This window comes from Nicotiana tabacum, chromosome 3, assembly GCF_000715075.1.
Source record: "Nicotiana tabacum cultivar K326 chromosome 3, ASM71507v2, whole genome shotgun sequence".
NCBI lineage: Eukaryota > Viridiplantae > Streptophyta > Magnoliopsida > Solanales > Solanaceae > Nicotiana > Nicotiana tabacum.
This window is the reverse complement of record NC_134082.1, coordinates 204,734,536-204,757,163: the sequence shown is the minus strand read 5'-3', so window position 1 is coordinate 204,757,163 and position 22,628 is coordinate 204,734,536. Positions and strand designations below refer to the sequence as shown.

Genomic DNA, 22,628 nt, shown 5'->3' with positions numbered 1-22,628 from the left:
TGTATGACCGGTACCGAAATGGATTCCAAAGGGAACGTAGGCAGCGATAGCAAGTCAAAGAGTTGCCATCGGACAACATTCAATCAGAAAATATTTGCTGGCGCTAAATGAGCAGCCGTTACAGAGAATATTGACATTCAAGGCCTGCCGTTACACACTCGTCAATGGCCTTTTTATTATCATTTAAAGCGGAACTTGATCCTAGGATCTTATTTTCCTAGGTAGAACTATAAAAAAAGGGTTTAACAACCATTGTAGGGATAGGAAACACTTTGTACGCAAAAGGTATACTGTTTGGCTCTCATACTTCACTATTTAGATTTCAATTTAATAGCTTCACCATTACTTTATCTCTATTTGCACTTCTGGAAAAGCTGAGTTCGGAGCCAAACTTGTTATTTTCTTCAATTTCAATAAATTAAATCTCAATTTCAATCTTATCTCTTTATCATTTTTGGATTAAGTCAATTCGCTTGTCTATAAAGCACGTAACACTGATAAATCAAATCAAATCAAATCAATTTTGCGGGTAAACACTGATCACTCAAGAGTTTTTTTTTTTTTTTTAATTATGCCTTCTTTTGCAGTATAAGAGGAGTTATTCGAAGTAGCTCGTTAATCTACGTTATTACATAGGTTTTTCAGTTTTCAGAAGATTAGAAAATAAAATAAATCCTTTTGTTAGAAAAATGTTACTTCATCGATTGCGAATGGAAGTTATGGACTACAGATTTTGCATTGCATGCTCTAATTCTTTCACACCTTTTTTTTGGTGTGGGATTTATATTATCACTGAACATTTCTCTCAAAAACAATGAGGAAAAGGAAATTAAAAGTAACGTGTTGATTGGACCTCTTGAAACCAAAACAGAAGAGACATATGACAGAAATGAAAATTTTATCATGGGAACAATGATTGGACCAATACGAACTGTTACACGGTGCCTTCCTGAGATGTTTTGGAAGGGCGATGTAACATGTCAGGCAAAGCAACCGACTTCTGTGTGATTACTTTCCGCCAAACGAAAGGCCGCTCCGCACGTTAGATTAGACTATCAATGCCGTGCAGGAAAGCCAATGTCAAGATCAGAATTTGCAACAAGAGAATTGAATAAAAGCTTGCTTGTATTAACGGAGAACAATGATTATAAGACGTGGTGCCAGGGAGGAGACACCAATGCAGAGAATTGATTAAGAAAAAAGAATTGAAATTTCAAGTAGAGCATGGGTTTAGAATATTGTATTTATATTGAAATTGCAGGCTCATTAACCTGTCTTGATCCAGTCAATAAATTTACCAAACATCTTGTTAGAACTTCCTCCTCCTTTGACACTAGACTTAACCTTTGCTTGAAGATCTAAAGCCCTTTCTTTAAATACCTCATCACCAAATAACTGATCCATCTTATTCTTGATTTCTTCTTTTCCAATAATTCCAAACTCATTTTTCTTAAACCCCAATCCTACTTTCCAAACATCACAAATGTAACTCTGGTTAAACAACTGGTCAGCAAAATAAGGCCAGCACAAGAAAGGGACTCCATTGCTTACACTCTCAACAGTCGAATTCCAACCACAATGACTTAAAAAACAAGCAATAGAAGGATGAGCTAACACTTCTTGTTGAGGTGCCCATTTTACTATATGGCCTCTATTGCCTATTCTGTCCTTGAACCCTTTCGGGTAAGCATTATCAGCAGCCTCGTCAGTCAGTAGATTTTCTCGAACCACCCACAAGAATCGACGTTTTGACAACTCTAACCCTAGTGCCAGCTCCTGGAACTGAGCTGAATCCAAGATTGTGAAGCTACCAAATGCAACGTAAATAACAGAGTTATTTGGTTGCTGATCGAGCCATTTTAGGCAGCTCGAGTCTTCGGGCCAGAAATGGCCAGCTGAAAATCCGAGTCGATTGCTTGCCAAAAGTGGTCCTATTGGTGATACTTGAGGGAACATGGCAAAAGCTCCAGGCTCAAGTTCCTTTGCTGAGTTACAGATTATCCAATCTGCTGATTTTACTCTTTCATTGTTGTCTTTTACGAGCTCGATTACCATTTTCCTCATGGTTGGATCAGGGAAACAAGCCCACGCGAAATCTGATGGGTTCATGATTGGCATGTTTGGTGATAGCTTAATCCCCTGTTTCTTCAAGATAGCTCCTGGAAATTAAAGCAGATTTTGTTAGAAAGCTAAAAGATCATACAATATTATAACTATGTTAAAGACATGGTCCAATGTGGTGGAGCGGTGTCAAGCGCATACTTCTTTATCGGAAGATTACACTATATTACTCCGCCACTGGACATACTATTATAATTTAAGTAGTAATTAAATTATATTGTAAATAGCCTCTTTATATACACACTAACTTACCCAGACCCCATTGTGTGGGATAATACTGGGGTCTGGGTATGTTGTTGTTGTTGCTTTTAGTTTCTACGTAATTAAAGGTCCAGTTATATGAACAAATTCGACTAAGTAAAGAAGAGCTCACCATCGCTATCTATGATTCCATCATCAATGAGCTTTGAGACATTAAATGACGAAGCTAGCGTAGCTGCAGCTGCTGGCCAAAATGCAACTCTTCTAATGTTTAATTTTTCTGCTACTCCCAATGCCCATCCCATATTCTCATCAACTATAACACATGAAACTCCATTTTCATCATCAGACTCATTATTAATCATATTTATAACTTCCTCAAGTTTCCCAGGCATCACTTCAGCTATTGCTTCTGTCAACTTTTTGAGGTCTGTTCTATCTTCCTCAGGTCCTAATCCATCTGGAATTGAAACTAAGCTTATCTTCTTCTGAACGTCGTCGTTCTCTGATAATGCCTTAATGACTCTTTTGTGATTAAATTCAGAGTTAACAAAGGTGATTTTGCAACCCTCTTTGACTAACCATAATGAAAGTTCCATTAAAGGAAGAACATGGCCTTGTGCTGGATAAGGTATAGCCACAATATGTGGAATAGGGACCATTTTTTCTTTCTTTGCTCTTTTCTTGCTAGTGATTAATATAATTAGCTTGTAAGGGGTTTTTATAGTGGCGTAGCCGCCCAATGCCAAAGGTGGTTAAGCGCACACCCTTCGTCAAAAAATTATATTGCATATACAATAAGTTATATATTGCTATTTTATAAGGTTATATATTATATTTTGAACATTTTTAATTAACACAATCAAGTGAGACAGTTCAGAATGTTCAAAGTGACGTGTTATTCTCGAGTTTAATTTCTACTGATTTTATTTACCAAAACTAAATGGAGACTACGATGTGTAGTCTATTTAATTTTTTTTCAATCGAAACTTTTTGATTAAAACATAACACTTAAAACTTAAAATTTGTGTAGAAATAAATAACTAATCTTAAAAATTAGTTTTTAACTAAAAATTATTTCTTAAATAAATCTTATAATTTGAAAGTCAAGCTCTACAAAAATTATCTTCAATAAAAGCTCTTTACAAGCTACAAATTCTCTCGGCACTCTTTTTCTTCTTGTTTTGTGCTTGCTTTTATTAGTAAAAATTTGAATGTTGTCTTTCTATTATTTTAAACTTGATTTATAAAGTTATTGTTATATTAATTTTTTTTTATTGTTTAGCTAATATTGTCTCCTTTTGTCCTTTGTTTTTTTTCTTGAGCCGAAGATCTTTCGGAAACAACCTCCCTACTCCTGCGGGGTAGGGGTAAGGTCTGCGTACACACTACCCTCCCCGGACTCCATTAATGGAATTTTACTGGATTGTTATTTATTGTTTAGCTAAATGTTGCATAGTTTGATTTAAAAATTTTGGTACATCATTCATTGACTAAAACAATTATAGAATTGTTCAAAATTTGAATAATCTTGACGAAATTTCTGACTATGGGAGTTCAGGTTCAGGAAGTAGGTTTCTTAATAGAGTTTAACTTTTACACAATAGTTTTAAAAAAATTAACAGTATCAGGTCATCTAACAACTATACATAATCCTTCATAAAAATTGGGATTAGTACGTAACCTAAAAATAATTGAAAACGTTATCTACTACAATAGGTTAAAAATATTAATCTATCTATATTATTATAAAAGTATGAATATAATATCGGTTTGCAAAAAATAACCTTATAACAAGCATAATATAACTTATAATAAAAGCACATAACTGGAATTCTAGACATTAGCTTTGTAATCCTATTAGTTTTAGAACATAATACTACACGTTAAGAATTCTATTAGTATAATTATTTTTCATGTTAAAAATTTCTATTACTAATTTAATTTGAAAACGCGTATCATAATGTCATATTACTAATTTAATTTGACAATGTATTATATTGTCCAAATCTATTTAAAAAAGAACTCATGTTATTATAAAAGTACGAATATAATATTGATAGAGCAAAATAGTCCTAAATATTAAATAGATGAACTCATAGGTGAAGGATATAATAAAATAACCTTATAACCTTTTTTTTGGACTACAAGATCTTCTTTGTTGATTTTTTTAATATTTAAGATTTTAAAATTAATAAAATTTTGTCTATTAAATTTTTATTAAAAGTATATAAAAACTAAATTAATTTTATAAGAATCCTCCATATTGGCAGTACATTACCACTCCATAACATCGAATACCAAGAAAAAATAAAAGTATTATTAAATGGATTGCATAAAGCGTTGAAATTAAGAAAAAAGAATATCCCCATAATATATTTTTATATTATATTTGAACTATTTTCCTACTTAAATAATATATTTTTAATTAAATTTTTTGTGTAATATCAACAACTAAGAAAATATTTAAGAATATAAATGTGTGAGAAAGAGAAAGAAAAATGGTTGGCAAGAGTTAATATCACTAATGATTCTGCAAACATAAAGATTTAAAAGTGAAATGTCAGATCTATCTTATTACTTTTTGAAAATAAAATTTAAGGCGGATAAAATTATAATTAAGAATTAAATCTTTAACTAATAGTAAGAATCTGAATCAATATAAAATAAATTATTTTTTATGTTAATACCAAACAATAAAAATTTTTAATTAATTATTTAGCAAGAGAATCTAATTTAATTATTTTTTAAATTCATCATAGGATTAAAATTATTTTTCAAGTTAAAAACAATTTAGGCTACATAAATTTATTCCTTAAAAAGAGCATCATAGATTAAAAAAATTAGAACACAAACTAAAAAAGTTAGTATAATATTGAGAATCAAACAACCATACAATTGTCTGTTGAAGCACAATCAAACTTAAATCCTGAACATGAACAAGCTTTCAAGACTATATTATAAAGAGTTGACTCTGGTATAGTGGGATTATCCTTTGTAGATGCCTCAAACGCAATCGAAATAATATTTCTATGTCATGCATTACTTGCAAATGTCAATCAAGAGGCATGATACTATTAGCAATAATAACAAATGGTGTACCAGCTGTTCAAATGGTGATATTATGAAGTCACTTACTTTAGATTTGATACACATCTTCAAACAACTGAAATAACCATCACAAATATATCAAAGCAAAGCAATGTTGCTAAATTTATAAGGAAAAAAATTGATAATATGGGATTAAGAGCTTATGGCTAAGTGTCAAACGATCAAATTAATAGCCCGGAATTTTGGAGATATATTAAATATCAATGAACCGTTTGGTGAAAAGTTAATAATTTAGAAGGGAATTTCTATCAAGTACTACTAATAGTTTCAAAATCGACGAAAGCAGAAACTGTAAAAACTAGCTTGCCAAAATTATACTTATGGCCTCAAATGAAAAAAAATTCAATTGACAAGAAATATAAAGTAAGAACAGACCCAGTATTCAGTGAATTCATGCTTCGTATCGGAAACAAAGAAGATCATCTAATAAAAGATGATTTCATAATAATAATGCATTTAATAAGAGAAATATTTCTATCATTATATAAAACGCAATTTGTGAAAATTGCATGATAAAAATTAAAAAACTATATTAGCTAGCAGAAATGAATATATTGACCAACTAAATAAAAGGTAGATTGTGAAATTTTATGGTAAAAATAAATATTTTTTAGTTTTTGACTCAAGAGAAGATGATCCAACAATTATTACCAAGAAGAATACTTAAATACTTTAATATCAAATGATCTTCTACCACTACAACATTACACATCTATAGCTATGAAAATTATTGTAGCTAAATATGAAAATTTTCGTGGCAAAATACTTTAGCCACAATATTATTTTCCGTAGCATTCGTAGCAAAATGTAGCGTAGCTAAAAATTAGCTACAGACTTTACATGATCTGTGGCTAAGGAGTAATACTTATTGCTACATAAATTTTGTGTGTTGTAGCTATGATTGTACAAGCTTTTTGCTACGAAAAATATACTTATAGCAAGTAATTTTATTCCTTTGCCACGACGAACAAAATTTGCAGCAATCTTCATATTGTAGCTATGAAATTTTGTATTGTAACAAAAGATTTAATTTATTTTCTATACAAACTCAAATTTTGTGGCTATTTCTATAGCCTAGACTCGTGGCAATAGTACTCATCTTTAGCTACAATTTAAAAACTCCATAGCTATAAATTGAAGCATTTGCCATAAACCTTTTCATATTGTAGCTAAAATTTCATACTTTTAGCCATGAAATAGATAGAACTATAGCAAAAGATTTTGTTCATTTGCTACGGAAAGTAAAAAGAAATAGCCATGTTCTTGATACGTGGCAATTAGGAGTATATGTTTAGCTACGAATTAAAAAATCCATAGCTAAGATTCCATTTTCTTTTGCCATGAAGCATAAAATTGTAGCAATAAATTTTCTTCATTTGCTATGAAAGCCATTATTAGCCACAATATTTCATATAAAGATTATTTAGAAATACAATCAAATTTTGGCAATGAAACATATAGGCAACTGTAGCATAAATCTTCTTCAATTACGTAATAAATGCAATCTATTAGTAAAAAGATTTAACAAAGGTTCAACAATATCAATTCAAATATTAGAACATCGTTTGGAACATATCAATAAGCTTTGACAAGAGGAAAAACATTATTCATGTGCCCGCTGACCTTGATGCTTTTATAACTCCTCCACAAACTGCAATAACAATAGAAAAAAAAAGCAAATAACTAAATGATACAATGAAGCATTTTTATATATGAAAATTAAATTTTATTTTAAATATGAATACTACCTTAAAGAATCACATATATACTAATTTATTAATATAAAAAGATATTAATAAAAGTCTAAGTTACTTACCGTTAGATTGTATCATTTTGTTGTAGACCTTGTGATGCAAGTATCACTCGCAATTTTTCTTCCCATTGCGTACGCATCTCTACTAGCTGATCATTCATATCGTTCTTGAATTCTTTAATTTGTTCTTTAGGTTCCTTTTTAACTTCTTCTACACGCTTATTTGCCTCTTTTCTGGTCAATTCTAGTTGCTTAATAAGCTGTACTTTTGTTGGTCTACCACCAAAATATTCACTGATGTTTTTTTTGAGTCCATATGCACGGAGATATCCATTTTTTTCAGCCCCAAGAACTTTTTCAATATATATCATCATCATTTAAAGAAATTTCTCCTTCTTTTTTCTGCTTTTTAAATTGGTCAAATTGAACCTACAATCAAATAATGCAAATCAATTAAATATATGTACAAATATATACTGAGATAAAAAAGAAAAGAAAACACATCAACATTACAATATCTTGTTGAAAAACATCAACTTGTTTTCCTTTTTTTCTCTTGCGAGATTCCATAAAAACTTCAACACGGGAATGAGCTTTTTCATTTTATCATTATCATTAATAGAATAAAATATGTGAATATAATTCTTCTAAATTCGTTCTAAAAATATTATTATAGTGTTCTAAATTGGTAACTTGCTTTTGAATCAAAATACTTCTTCTTCAACTTGTACTTATAGTCTCTATAGAGGTCACTCATTTTACCAAAAATTGTACTTTTTCTTCCCTCAGACACATCAAAATTAAACTTTTCCTATAAGAAATAAATACCATCATAGTTTATGATCATATATTCTAGTAATTTTAATCCATAAGAAATTATAAAACATTATAGAGTTATTAATTTGTTATTTTTTTCTTACCAAAACAATGTCCAACATATGGTCGATCTTATCTTGTTCAATCTGTAACGATCCGACCGGTCGTTTTGAGCTCTAGCGCGTCGTTTAGCAGTCTGAGGCCATGAGCAGCTTTATTTCAGGTATTATGACTTGTACGCGAGGTCGGAATTGAATTTCAAGAAGTCCGGAGTTGATTTGGAAAGAGAATTCTCATTTCGGAAGCTTTAAGTTGGAAGAATTAACTATGATTGGATTTTAGAGTAAACGACCTCGGAATCGGGATCTAAAGGTTCCAGTAGGTTCGTATGATGATTTCGGACTTTTGCGTATGCCCGGATCGGGTTTTGGATGACCCGGGAGCTTTTGGCGCACATTATGGAAGTTAGCAATTTGGAAGAAATTTCATAAGTTTGGCTTGAAGTGCATTTCAGCGTTATCGATGTCCGTTTGGGATTCCGAGTCTGGGAGTAGCTCCGTATGGTGATTCTGGGGTTGGGAGCGCGATCGGAAGTGAATTTGGAGATCCGTAGGTCATTTTGAAGTTATTTGGCTAAAGATAGAAATTTGAAGGTTTCTGAGAAGTTTGATCGGAAGTGGACTTTTTGATATCGGAGTCGGAATTCGATTCCGGAAATTGGAGTAGGTCTGTAATGCCAAATGTGACTTGTGTGCAAAATTTGGGGTCATTCGGATGTGATTTGATAGGTTTAAACATCTAAAGTAGAAGTTTGAAATTTTGAAGTTCATAAAGCTTGGATTGGAGGTCAATAATTGATTTTAGCGTTGTTTGATGTGATTTGAGGCCTCGAGCAAGTCCGTAATGCGTTTTGGGACTGGTTGGTATGATTGTTTGGGGCCCCGAGGGCCTCGGGTGGATTCCGGATGGTTAACATATCGAAAATGGAATTTTGGAAGGCTGAACTTGCTGGTTGCTGTCATAACCGCACCTGCGAGAATTGGGCTGCAGGTGCGGAGCCGCAGAAGCGACCAGAGGAGCCGCAGATGCAGTGTGGAACAAAAGTGAAAGGGACCGCAGATGCGGTTGAGCAGCCACAGAAGCGGAACCGCATCTACGGAGCAGAGGGCGTAGAAGCGAAAAAAAGGGAGCCTGGAGGAAACCGCAGAAGCGGTGGTCTGGCTTGCACCTGCGGAACCGCAAAAGCGGTCAAGGGACCGCATGTGCGGAAATGCTGGAGGCAGTGAGGTTCTTTTAAATCGGGGGTTGGGTTCATTTCAACCCCGTTTCCTTCCATTGGAGCCGATTTGGAGCAACTTTGAGGTGCCATTTTCACCACCAAGCAGGAGGTAAGCAAATTATTCTAGTTTTGAGTTAAATACATGATTATATACGGATTTGAGCATGAAAATTTGTAGAAAACTTGGGGGTTGAGGGAAAACCTAGAAAATTGATATTCTTGGAATTTAACCACGATTTTGAGTATGAAATTAAGAGAAAATCATATATTTGAGTTCGTGAGTTCATGGGTAAACTTTATCTTAGAGAAATTTCGGAATCCGGGCACGTGGGGTCGAGGGCGTTTTTGTCAACTTTTCGGTCGGGGTTAGGAATTATTATAAATTGGATTATAATGAGTACCTTAGCATATGTTAATGGGTTTAAATAATTGTTTGCTAGTTTTGGAGTATTGGAGCATCGATTTGAGTCGTCGGAAGGGCTTGGAAGCCGGTTTGGAGCTTCGGAGCAAGGTGAGTCTCCTTTCTAAACTTGTAAGAGGGAATTGTCCCCATAGGTGAGTTAATTGGTTATGTGCTCCTATTTGTGGGGGCTACGTACGCACGAGGTGACGAGAGTCCGTGCGTAGCTACTATTATGCTATTGTCCGGGTAGTTTAGGACCCAAGAGCATGTTATACTTGGTGTGAGCACGTAATTTTTGTTTTATGCGACAATCACTCCAAAAGAAATAAAAATAATAACAAATGGTCTTGCTGTACAATTTTTGGATTTTTACGTGGCATTTTGTTAGTTATTTGTGATCTTGCCCGTGTTTATTTTATTCAAAAAAATATGTGTGTCATGTGTAGTTTGAACCGTAATACGGCTATTAAATGAAAAATCATAAAATATGCGTTTTTGTCCTGTTTGTTGCCTTGGTTGATTTTTTTTACCTACTTTAAATACTTTAATATGTGTGTAATAATTACATTAAGTTTAATTAATGGTGTTTAATTTTATATAGTTAGGCTTTGTGTTTTAAAATTAGAAAATAAAAGAAAGAGGGTGCAAATGGGTTTAAACTCGGATTGGGCCCATTTTCTTTTAAATTTGAGGCCCAAATATAGCCAGTCCAAACAGCCCACATCCAGGCCACCAAAACTACGTCGTTTCAATGCCAATCCATCTCAACCATCAAACCAAATTGATCCAACGGTCCAGATCTCTCACCCATAACCCCATTACCCGACCCGTTACCCGAACCAACCTCGACCCTTACTAAGCCAAACGACACCGTTTCATTTAAACTTCCAGATCCAGGCCGTTGATCTCGATTGATCTAACGGCTGAGATCAAGCCATCCACTCCATATATAAGCTTTCCACTCATACCCCACCCCCCTATCCAAATACCCTTCCTTCGTCCTCATCCCTTCCAACAGACCCAAACCCCGGAACCCTAGCCGCCCCCTTTCCCCTCACCATTAATCCCGGCGGCATGGACGCCGGTGACCTCCACCTTAACACCATAGGACCGCCTCACCACCCTGAATATAGATCTTTTGCCTTTTTGTCTCGAATACCCTCCCACCGTCTCGAATCTTCATTTGAAGATTCGAGTCGGACCTCGACTTACACCGATCTACCCCATCTTCACACCATACAGTCCCCGGACCTCCCTCGTGACCAAACCATGCATGGTTTGGTCCGAATCTAACCAGGGAAACCTAGATCCCAAATCTACCCTTAGGAACCCTAGAAGTCCTAATGACTGATCTGTGTCCGTTTGAGCCAAGTGATTAGGGTCTAATGGACCTTAATCGAAGTGTTTCTCATTTGAGAACACTTCTATTAAAGTCCGTTCAACCTTAAGAAAGATCAATTCAAATCCGAGCTAGGGTTTGCTGATTTTTCAAGATTTCAGGTATTTTTGTTTTCTTTTCTATCAGCTCATGAGTTTTGTTGTAATTAAATGTTTGCTTATTGCCCCAAAATGTTAGTTGATTTTATTTCTGAATTAATTAGTCGACTGTGTCCTGTCCACCTTGCCCGGACCTTTGCATTTGGTCAAGTCCTTCTTCATTCACTGATAATGTGTGTGTGTGTAAACTGTATAGTCAATTGAATTTGAAATTGGTCGATTAATTAGTTCCCAAGGTCATTTTGTTTTGACAGTGCAATCTGAACCCCTTGTTGATACTGTTAGATTTCTGATCATTGGCTTCGACTGTATGTGTTACAATTAGTATAGTCGAGTCGATACACATCGTCAATAAGTTCAAGCTTTGAACGATAATAATTCGATTGGTTTTTCTGCTGAAGTCCTACTTAAATCAAATTAGGAATTGAGTATAGCTACTTATAGTTGTTGTATTTGAATCAGAAATTTAAGGATTTGGTTTGTTAGCTACAGTCTGAATTGGTGCCAGGCATGTGCACTTGTGCACAACATGTGCATAAAGGCCCTTTTTAGAGTTTAAAATAACTTGACAGCATATGCTGTCAGGTTATATTCTTGCTGCCCATGTCTGCTTTTAGTTTAATAAGCTGATTAAAAGGACTGTCAGGGAATGTTATGGGAATAATTTTATTTTAAGTAGTTGAGTGGAAAGAAAAGAGACCACATGGGGAGTTCTGATGTGTTTTAACAGGCTGTGAATAGCCTGATATTGGGCTATAAAAAGAGGCAGAACTTCCATTATTGACGAACAGATTTTTTGGGTTGAAATTTAGACTGGATTTTAAAAGGGGAGGAAAACATCTTTGAGGAGAAAAATAGAGAGGCATATACAGATACACATTGAGAGAGGCATAACACAGAAATACAGAAGCTTTTCTTCTCATTGCTGTCTTGATTTTACTGATTTCGATTTGCTTGATCAATACTGATTTCTTCCAAGTCTCGACTAAGTTTACTGGTTGTGGTTTGCATTGGTTTGTTTCCTGGATTTGGTCTGTCTTAGAGCTCTGTTTCTACTGCACTGTTTGTTTGCTGTTATTTTTGTTACTGCTTTTTCATCGGCTATAGTTGCATCTTGCACTGGGGATTTGTCCTATTGATATCTGCTGTTACTGCTGCTGTTTGGGTTATGCTATTATTGCTCTACTGACTCTCCTGCTTTCTTAATTGTAAGCATTTCCCAGGTACATATTTCGACCCCCACACTGGTGTAACTGCTTGTAACCATGAAAAGCATGAATTGAAAATCTGAAGGAATTATAATCATCTGCTTTTTCATTTACAACCTTTTATAAATATTGTTAAGTTGTGTAGATTTTAGTTTGTAGTTCAGTATAGAATACATTAGCAAGTTTGTATTTAATTGAAGCTTATGTTGATCTAAACCACGATATGCGATTCGTTTAAGGGTATACAAGATGTAATTATAATTCACGGAGTATGCAACCCTCAGTATGATTGTTAATTCAAATTCGTTCTTCAGCATACTTTGAATATGTAGGGTGGACGGTTCTTTTCAATTTCATTAAAAATACAATACAATTTTAGACTCTCGAGTTTCAATTTCATTAGGCAGTTTAGGATGAGTTTTGAATACCATTAGTAGTGTCCTTTTAAATAAGGAACTCTATCAATCCTGTTTAAATGAGTTAATTTAAATTTAGCTAAAGGAATGTTTGGAATAAGTGTAGCATTTCGTCAATCTAGTATGTAATTCCTTTTATCAAATTAAAAGCATGTTTCCACGAGGTATAACGCTTCTTCACTTGGTAAATAACTAATCAGATGGTTAATAAGAATCCGGGATTGGCCAAAGCATATAATTGAATTAGCATGTATCTTTTTCTTCTATTTTAGAGACAAACACATTAGAAATGTAGTCGCTTTAGAATATCCCTTTTAAAAAAAATAAGGAGACGAGCCTCGTCAAATAAAAATACACATTGCGGGGCCCTCAATAATTAATCATAATAAATACTTAGAATTTGAGATGGGCTGTCTAGTTGAATTTCCCTGCCCTCTCCAAAGATAATAACACGTTAGACTCTTTAGGCGCGACTCAATTGAAATTACATTCTTAAATCCGGGTGCACATTGATGTGACCCAAATCCAAATCTCAACGGAGTCGAAATGTGTTAACAACTACGGGTGCATTGATTGTGACGTGGTTCGAGATGCAATTTCACGATGTTGCAATTCTATAAAAATAAATGACAATAATAAAAGCGGTTTAAACTTAATAAAAGCACATAAGTCACAACATGTACTTAAATCAAATATTTAGCTATTATAACAATTTAAGCGACCGTGCTAGAATCACGGGATTTGAGGGTGCCTAACACCTTCCCTCGGGTCAACAGAATTCCTTACTTAGAATTTCTGGTTCGCAGACTTCATTTGGAAAAGTAAAAAATTTCCTCGATTTGGGATTCAAGATAAACCGGTGACTTGAGACACCAAAAGCCAAACCTTTCCCAAGTGGAGACTCTGAATTAAATAAACAATCCCATTTCGAATATTGTCACTTAAATTGGAAAAACTCCCCTCGCGCATTTTTACCCTTCGGGGCGGGCGAGCAAAAAGGAGGTGTGACAGCTCTGGCGACTCTGCTGGGGAAATTATCCAGAACCACTGGTTCAGGGTTAGAATTCGAGCTTAGACAAATTGTTATATTTGGTTTTATCTGATTTTTACATGTTTGAGCCTAATGTGCTAAATGCTGCTTTTACCGCTTTGATATTATTTGAACTGTACATATAAACTGTGCCGAAACCTTTCTCTTCTTACCTCCGGGGAGAAGCTCGCTGGACGAGACTCCCTATTCTGTTAGTGTCAATACCTGAAATAAGAAAGAGGTCGGACAAGTTACAAAGCCGGACGATCTCGCGGGTCCCCGGTACGTAGCCCCCTCCTCGGCTCGAGTTGTCCGCTCGGGTACACAGTCTAGAACGTATACCCAGGTTATAAACCCAGTATGACAAAACCGCTGCTGGAAATTAAACCCAGAACCACTGGTTCAGGGTTCAAGAATTCGAGCTTAGAATAATTGTTATATTTGGCTTTATTATCTGATATATATTACATGTTTTGACATAACGTACTAAATGTTGTCTTTTACCGCTTTGATATTATCTGGACTGTATATAAACTGTGCCGAAACCTTTCTCTTCTTACCTCCGGGGAGAAGCTCGCTGGTCGAGGCTCCCTATTCTGTTAGTGTCAATACCTGAAATAAGAAAGAGGACGGATAAGTTACGAAGCCGGATGGCCTTTTGGTTCCCGGTAAGTTGCCCCCTCCTCGATTCGAGTTGTCCGTTCGGGTACACAGTCTAGAACATATACCCAGGTTATAAACCTAGTATAACGAAACCTCATGCCGGATCCCTAGTAGGAACGTTTATTTGCATCATGTTGCATTTGACATAGGGGACTCAACACAGGGGTTGGGTTCGTCTAGGACAGGCAACCTGAAATGAAAAGACCATCCTGCTACATCTTGTTCGTTTTGCGCATTTATTTGCTTCGGATCTGCATGCCGACCGGTTTCTAAAAGATTTTCAAAAAAAAAAAATATAGCAGCGTAGGGAGATGATTACTTCTTTTTGAAAAAAAAAACGTTGTCCAAGTAGTGGAATTTAAGATAAAATATATATATATATATATATATATATATATATATATATATATATATATATATATATATATATATATATGTATGTTATATACATTTATTAGAACAAAAAAAAAATTACTTTCAAAATAAAAAAAAATATATATTTAAAAAGTAAAAAAAAATATTTTCTTTGGTCTTTATCTCTTTTCAAAAGAAAATAAAATATATATATATAAAATCCAGAAAAAAATATATTCTTGCTTTTTCTTTAAAAGATTATATTCAAAAGAGGGTTTAATTGATTTACTCTATTCACGATGGACCGAACTACGCGGTTCTGATTCTCACCGGATGTGAGATACGTAGGCAAACCTCATCGGTTTCGACCCCAATTTTCAAAAATCCAAAAAAAAAAAAAATATTTTCCTTTAGTTCTTTCTTTATAAATTTTTCTTTAGAAAATACAAAAAAAAAAATAATAAGATAGAAGTTTTTTTTAAAACTCAAATAAAAAAAAGTTTCCTTCTTTCTGAAGTCTTTATACGAAAAAAATGAAATAAGATTTAAAAATCAGCAACAAAAATCCAAAAATACTCTTTGCTTTTTAGTCTCTCTTTTGTAAATGTCCATAAAAAATTATTTAAAAAATTGAATTCCAAAATATTAGTACTTTTCTTTAAAAGTGATTTTGTAAATAAATAAAACTCAGAATTCCACATCATTTTCTTAAAAGTCCCTCTTTCAAAATTTAAGAGGCAACATCATAAATAAAAAAATATACATTCTTTCTTCCGTAGAAAAGGTAAAACAAACAAAAAAAAATCAACCAAACACATTTTCTTTTTTGTTTAAAAAATAAAAAAAAAACATTTCCAAAGTTCAAGTCAAAAGCAAATAAATTTTTTAGAAGTCTTTCTTTAAAAAATAAAACAAAAATCAAAATAAACAAAATTTCTTTCTTCTTTTAAAGCATTTCTTTCAAAAATTCCAAAAAAAGGGTTAGTCTAGTTACTCCATTTTCGATGCCCGAACTACGCCGGTTTGATTCTCACCGGATGTGAGATACGTAGGCAACCCCCATCGGGTTCAACCCCACCATTTTGCTAAGGTAGCCAAAACCAATAAACAAAAAATGTGTCAAAATAAGTCAGGTGATGCTGTTTTGTCATAAATAGCCGAATGTTCCCAAAAAGGACGCCGGAAGGCTGACTTTGCATAAACAGCCACCTTTGGGTCATTTTTAAAGATTTGGTCACCAATTGACCCACACAGCCTTAAAATCTTCATCCCCGAAGTGCTGAAAGGCCGTGGTTCAAAAATCTGATTTTCTTTCAAAAAGAAATAATAAAAATAAATAAATAAGTAAATAAATAAAGAATAGTCAAATCTTTTGAGCCAAATCGTTTTGCTTAAATCACCCTAATAAATGCGCAGGATGAGCCCAATGCTAAATGAACACTTGTTTCTTTATTTTTTTTGTTAGTTTCGAACTACGTAATGATCTGATTCACGCGGTGTCGTGATACGTAGGCAATCCTCATCGGATCCGGTCACATTTTACTGCAAATATTGAAAACAGTAATAAAAAGAGAATGAATAGATAAATAAATAAAATAATAAAAAACATAAAAAAAGGAAGAAAAAAAAAGAAAAAAAATATAATAATAATAAAAAATATAAATAAAAGGGGGAGCTTGAAAGAAGCTGGAGTGACGCATGTCTTCGTTGCAGACGTGTAGAAATTCATTTAACTGTATAGGTGCATCATGCCCCAATGTGAGATTGCCTATATGTTATTTGTTTCGAACTAACCACCTGTCTGCTGATGAGTCTTCCAGGTTTTTAGAAAGGTAGTTGGTTTGGGGGAAGTCTGGCCTCGCATTCATATTTCACGAGGTCAAAAGGGAGTGTTCAGTTACCCGCTATTAAGACAAAAGGGGGTATTCACACTTACTCCACAAGGTCGAAGGGGGATATAGCGATGTCTTCGGAAATTCCTTTGCCGACAATTCCCGTCCCTGAGGAGAGTTCGATCTCGGCCGTCCCAACTTTCGAGTCAGCAACTGCTGAAGAAAACAGAATCCTGAGGCTCCGCATGATGGAGATGTTGGATGACTGGCATAATGGAAGGGAACCACCAAGTGTTATCCCTGGATTCCCTGAGTTGTTCCACAGAACAAGTGGGACTTCGAACATTCCCATAAGCTACCCAACTACCCCGTTCGGGTACCCGGACATTTCAGCCCACTCTGCAGGATCACCCTCTGAGTCTTGCCCTTGGATGTCAACAACGGATGTCGCTACAAACATCTTCACCGCACCGCCCTGTCCAATCATGGCACAGCCCACTACACACAGGCCCAATTTTGACTCTTCCTTTCATTCACCTTTCCAGCACCCTCTTTCTCACTGGAACCTACTCGATTCACCACCAACACTCCCCCTCAACAACCTCAATACGAGTTTGCACCTGAGCAGGACCAAAGCTCCAAAATTGCTGAACAAGGTGAGATGGCCAAGAGAATGAAGAGCCTTGAGCAAAATTTGAAAAACATGCAAGGTTTGAGCGGACAGAAAAGCGTCTGCTATGCCGATCTATGCATGTTCCCTCACGTGCATCTCCCTGTGGGTTTCAAAACTCCAAAGTTTGAGAAGTACGACGGGCACGGCAATCCCATTGCTCATCTCAAAAAGTATTGCAACCAACTGCGGGGAGCCGGAGGCAAAGAAGAATTGTTGATGGCGTACTTCGGGGAAAGTTTGGTAGGAGTCGCTTCGGAATGGTATATGGACCAGGACATATCTCGCTGGCATATATGGGATGATCTTGCCAGAGACTTCGTAGGGCAGTTTCAATATAATATTGATATTGCACCAGACAAAAATGCCTTGTCAAACATAAAGAAGAAACCCTCGGAAAGTTTCAGAGAATACGCCATCAAATGGCGCGAGCAAGCGTCAAGGGTAAAACCTTCCATGGACGAGATAGAGATGGTCACTACTTTCCTCCAGGCTCAAGAGTCCGACTATTTCCAAAATATGATGTCAGCCATGGGAAAGCCTTTCGCAGAAGCGATTAAGATTGGAGAGATGGTGGAGAACGGTCTGAAAACAGGTAGAATCTTGAGTCAGGCAGCCATAAGGGCAACCTCCCAAGCCGTCCAAAGCGGGGCTGGAGGAATGGAAAGAGGGAAGAAAAAGGAAGAAAAATCCATGGCGGCATTAGAATATCATAATCCTGGGCTTTGTTCTTCGGAAAGAACCTCGCAACATTATTTCCCCCACCAAAATGTGACCTACGCTCCTCAGCCCTACATGGTCATGAGCACCCAGCCTTACGTCCAGCGGTCACAGCCAGCCAATCGGGGGCAAGTTCCACATCCTAGGAATCAGCCTCCTCACCAAAACCACTACAATCCTCGACCTCCTCAGAATAATTTCCGTCCTCGGGAACCACCCAGGAGACCCAACTATACACCAATCGGTGAACCCTATTCCACCCTATTCCCTAAGCTTGTCCAGATAAATTTGTTGCAGCCCATACCACCAAATGGGCAGAACCCGGGATCACCATCATATCAGCGGGGTGTCAGATGTGCATACCATTTAGGGGTAGAAGGGCACGACACCAACAACTGCTGGACATTGAAACAAGCTGTAGAGAATCTGTTAGACTAAGGGAAGATTGTGTTGAAAGACGAGGATATCCCAAATGTGACCAATAATACGCTACCCGCCCATAACAACGGGCCGATAATTGGTATGATTTGTGAAGACGAGGAAATTGATCCGGCGCTTAAAGCCATAATTGCTATTGCTGATACAGAAAGGGAGCCCAGGGCAACTCCGGATCAAGGAAAAGGAATAATTAATGTATCCAAGCAGGCCTCTATGGTATGAGGGACGATCAAACCACCTCGGCCGAACGAGCCAGTGTTTGTTGGACGCATACCACAGAAGCCAAAATACAACAAAGAGGAAGATGATAAGGTGTTCCCGCTCGAAGAAAGTGAGGAAATATGTGAGGTAATGAGGGAAAAGCTATGCGAAATACACCTGGTCCAGCCAGGAGAGGGCACTAGCACCGCTGAGGTATCGTACATGGGACCAAGCACCAAGCTTCAAAACTGGAAGGCTACGCCATTTTTGATCAAACGGAAGTCCTAATAAACTTGTCTTGCCACTTTCTCTGCATCACGAGCTACCCCAGGGTGTGACTCAGATGTTTTTCTTTAGTTTCATGTTTTTAATTTCCTGAATGTCAACCCTTTTCTTTATCTTCCCCAAAATTCCAAGAAATGAAATCTTGTTTCATCGCTCACTTTCTCCTTCTATGTTTTCTTTTTGTGTTCTCTTAAATTCTGATAATGCATCTTTAAATAACATGACATGCTTGCGGACTTCATGCCCGGATCACGAGAACTCCGTCAGACTTCAAATAATGAGTCAAAATTTGAAATATAAAGAATCTGAATAGGAACGACCAAAGAAAATTGGTTCATGGTTTGGAAAATGTCCGTCACTAAAGCAAAGTTGAGGGCAGTAAATGGGTTTAGACCCGTACAGAATGTTAACCTTAATGACTGCGGTTTGTCACGAGCAATTGTACCAATAAAAAAGGGTCCATACGTCATTGGAAAACATTGCCAAGAGGAGCATTTATATCTGGGCGACGTCGAAAGAAATGACGTCAGCCCTGCTCGGAAAGCAGGTGCAGTAATATGTCTAAATCGCTCTGGCGATATCTTTGCACAGTTTGAGATGACGAAGGCTTTCATTCTCGCCACCCAAACACTATCAACCCCTTGCAAACCCATTTGAGCCGGTTACTCTCCTTTGATTACCCTCTTTGGAACCTGGAAATATTATTGAAAAAAAATGAAAAAAAAAGAAATTGAAATGAAAAGAAAAATGAAAAACAAGGGAAGAAAAAGAATTGGAAAAATAAGAAAATATATATACAAAAAAAAAGACAATGAAAATGAAAAAAAAGGAAGGGAAGTGAAAAACAAAGCAAATCATAAAAACAAAAAAAATGTGCCTGAACTACGTTTGACTTGATTCCGAAAGGATACGTAGGCAACCTCTCCTTGGGGTTCAGTCACACTAAAACAAAAATCCAGGAATTCCCCCGAAAGTAAAACTGGGGCAGAAGTTATAATGATTCGGTAATGATCCCGCCCAAAAGGTTCCAAAGTTGTAGTTCAATCCACATTCTTTTCACCCCAAGCCTTTGTCCAAGTCCTTCTGATCAATCAGCAAAGCGTTTCAAAATGGGAAGATGGAATTATTTGGGTCTGATACAACAAAATGAGGAGAATAAAATGAGAGAGTCTTGTCGGTGAAAACCTTTGGGCACCGTGAGGCGACTCGAGAAGAGAAATCGAAAATGAGAGAGCTTGTTTAGTAAAACTCGCAAAGAGTGCTATCAAGCGACAGTAAGAAGAGAAATGAGAGAGGTCGACTAGAGAAAACCCGCAAAGGGCGTTGTCGGCCAAAAAGATGATTCCACCTCAGAAAGTCCTGGCAAGGTTCCCGGGTTTTGAAAACACAGATCTGTTTTGGTTCATGAGGAAATGCAAGTTCTTGGAGGTCGGGCATCCAGTCCAAAAGGCATGTCATGTCAGTTTGAAGCCAGCATACACTCCAAATAAGTCCTTCTTTTCTCCCCGAAAGGGACGCTTCTCTTTAAACTCATATGCTTTCCTTTACATAGTTTTCTTTGAGTTCCTTTTGATCTAACTCTTAATTCCGTAACAATTACAAAGAAAGGTGGCAGGACCGGTTTATACAAGGCCCTATTTGGCAAAAGTCAAAAAAAAAAAAATGTACGACCTCAGTGGCGCGTCAGTCCCATCCCGACTGGCCATGGTAGTTGATTTGCTTCCAAAGTAAAGACGTTCGAAAAAAAAGGGTCTACGAAGTCAAAATAAAGTTGGAGAGGTTAAGTCCCACACGATTAGCCACTACGGTTTAGGTTTGAGGATCAAAATCCCTGACACAAAACCGACAAATCCCCACAAGGTCTCCCTTTGTTACAAATCCCCACGGAGTCTCCCCTTGTACAATTCCCCAAAGAGGTCCGCCCCAGCACATCCCCAGCAAGTCTGCTTTAATATAAAAAAAAACAATCCTCACAGAGTTCGCATTGGACAAATCACGGAGATTCCCTTGTACAAATCCCCACAGAGTCTCCCTAATAAAATCCCCACCGAAAATCCCCAAGCAGAACGGGACGGAAAAACCAAAGCCTTACAAGGCAAATCATCACAAAATCTGGAAACGCAATTCTGAGTAGTCCAAAGGGTTTCGCATGTGAACCCAATCAATGGCAGAGTTTCTCAACAAGAATTAGGCCAAGACAAAGCAATTGGAACGGTCAAGGCCCCCAAACCAACCGCCGTTTTCAAACTGACAATTTTTTTTTTGTTTAGGAAATTGAGACAGGTGCAACCCAAAGCAGCCATGCAAGAAGCAGGTGTAGCCCAAAAGAAATAAAACGCGCAAGCATTGAAACAACCTTGCAGCGGGAAAACGACCAAAGGTAAGTTTCCCATAATTTTTTCGTGCATTTTGATAAATAAAAGGAAATAAAAAAGGGGTGAACCAAAGAAAAGAAAGAAGACAAGGAATAAAAATGAACATCCCAAAAGAAAAACAAATCATGGTAACATAGGACCTCATTCCTCGACTATCCCGGTATAAACCACGGATCTCCCTGGCATAACCCAAGGAGCTTTTTCTACCCAAATCCCCGGCATAACCCGAGGACTCTTTCCCTTTTTCCGGCATAACTCGATGACGTCCCCGGCTAAATCCGAGGACTCTTTCCCCTTTCCGGCATAACCCGATGAACCTCTAGAATAACCCGATGATTTCCCCGACATAATTCGAAGACTCTTACCATTTTTCCCTGCATGATCCGATGAATCTTCCGGCATAACCCGATGAATCTTCCGGCATAACCCGATGAATCTTTTCGGCATAACCCGATAAATCTTCCCGGCATGATCCGATGAATTCTCCGGCATGATCCGATGAATCTTCCGGCATAACCCGATGAATATTTCCGGCATAACCCGATGAACCCCCCGGCATGTTCCGATGAATTTTTCGGCATGATCCGATGAACCTTTCGGCATAACCCGATGAATCCTTTTGGCATAACCCAATAAATCTTCTGGCATAACCCGATAAATCTTCCCGGCATGTTCCGATGAATTTTCCGGCATGATCCGATGAATCTTCCGGCATAACTCGATGAATCTTCCGGCATAACCCGATAAATCTTTCGGCATGTCCCGATGAATCTTTCCGGCATAACCCGATGAACCCCCTGGCATGTTCCGATGAATTTTCCGGCATGATCCGATGAACCTTTCGGCATAACCCGATGAATCCTTTGGCATAACCCGATAAATCTTTCGGCATAACCCGATAAATCTTCCCGGCATGTTCCGATTAATTTTCCGGCATGATCCGATGAATCTTCCGGCATAACCCGATGAATCTTCCGGCATAACCCGATGAATCTTTCGGCATAACCCGATAAACCTTCCCGGCATGTTCCGATGAATTTTCCGGCATGATCCGATGAATCTTCCGGCATAACCCGATGAACCCTCCGGCCTAACCCGACGAATCTTTCCGGCATAACCTGACGAATCTGTCCGACATAACCCAAATAGTGTCCGGCATAACCTGGCAGCCTTCCCAATTTAGGGCTCTGATCCCTAAGTTGAACTTTGTCCCCCAGCTAGTCAGCATTAGGGTTTTAAACCCTAAACTGAACTC

At 36.9% G+C, this 22,628-nt stretch overlaps 1 protein-coding gene across 1 annotated transcript; it reads right to left on the bottom strand.

The window, feature by feature from the left end:
• Positions 1–1,194: 1,194 nt before the first annotated feature.
• Positions 1,195–3,010, bottom strand: LOC107815134 (UDP-glycosyltransferase 83A1). Its single transcript, XM_016640653.2, has 2 exons — positions 2,495–3,010; positions 1,195–2,159 (listed from the first exon to the last, which is right to left on the bottom strand). The coding sequence occupies exons 1-2, from the start codon at positions 2,982–2,984 to the stop codon at positions 1,267–1,269; spliced, it is 1,383 nt and encodes a 460-aa protein (XP_016496139.2). The 5' UTR covers positions 2,985–3,010; the 3' UTR covers positions 1,195–1,266.
• Between the last annotated feature and the right edge of the window lie 19,618 nt (positions 3,011–22,628).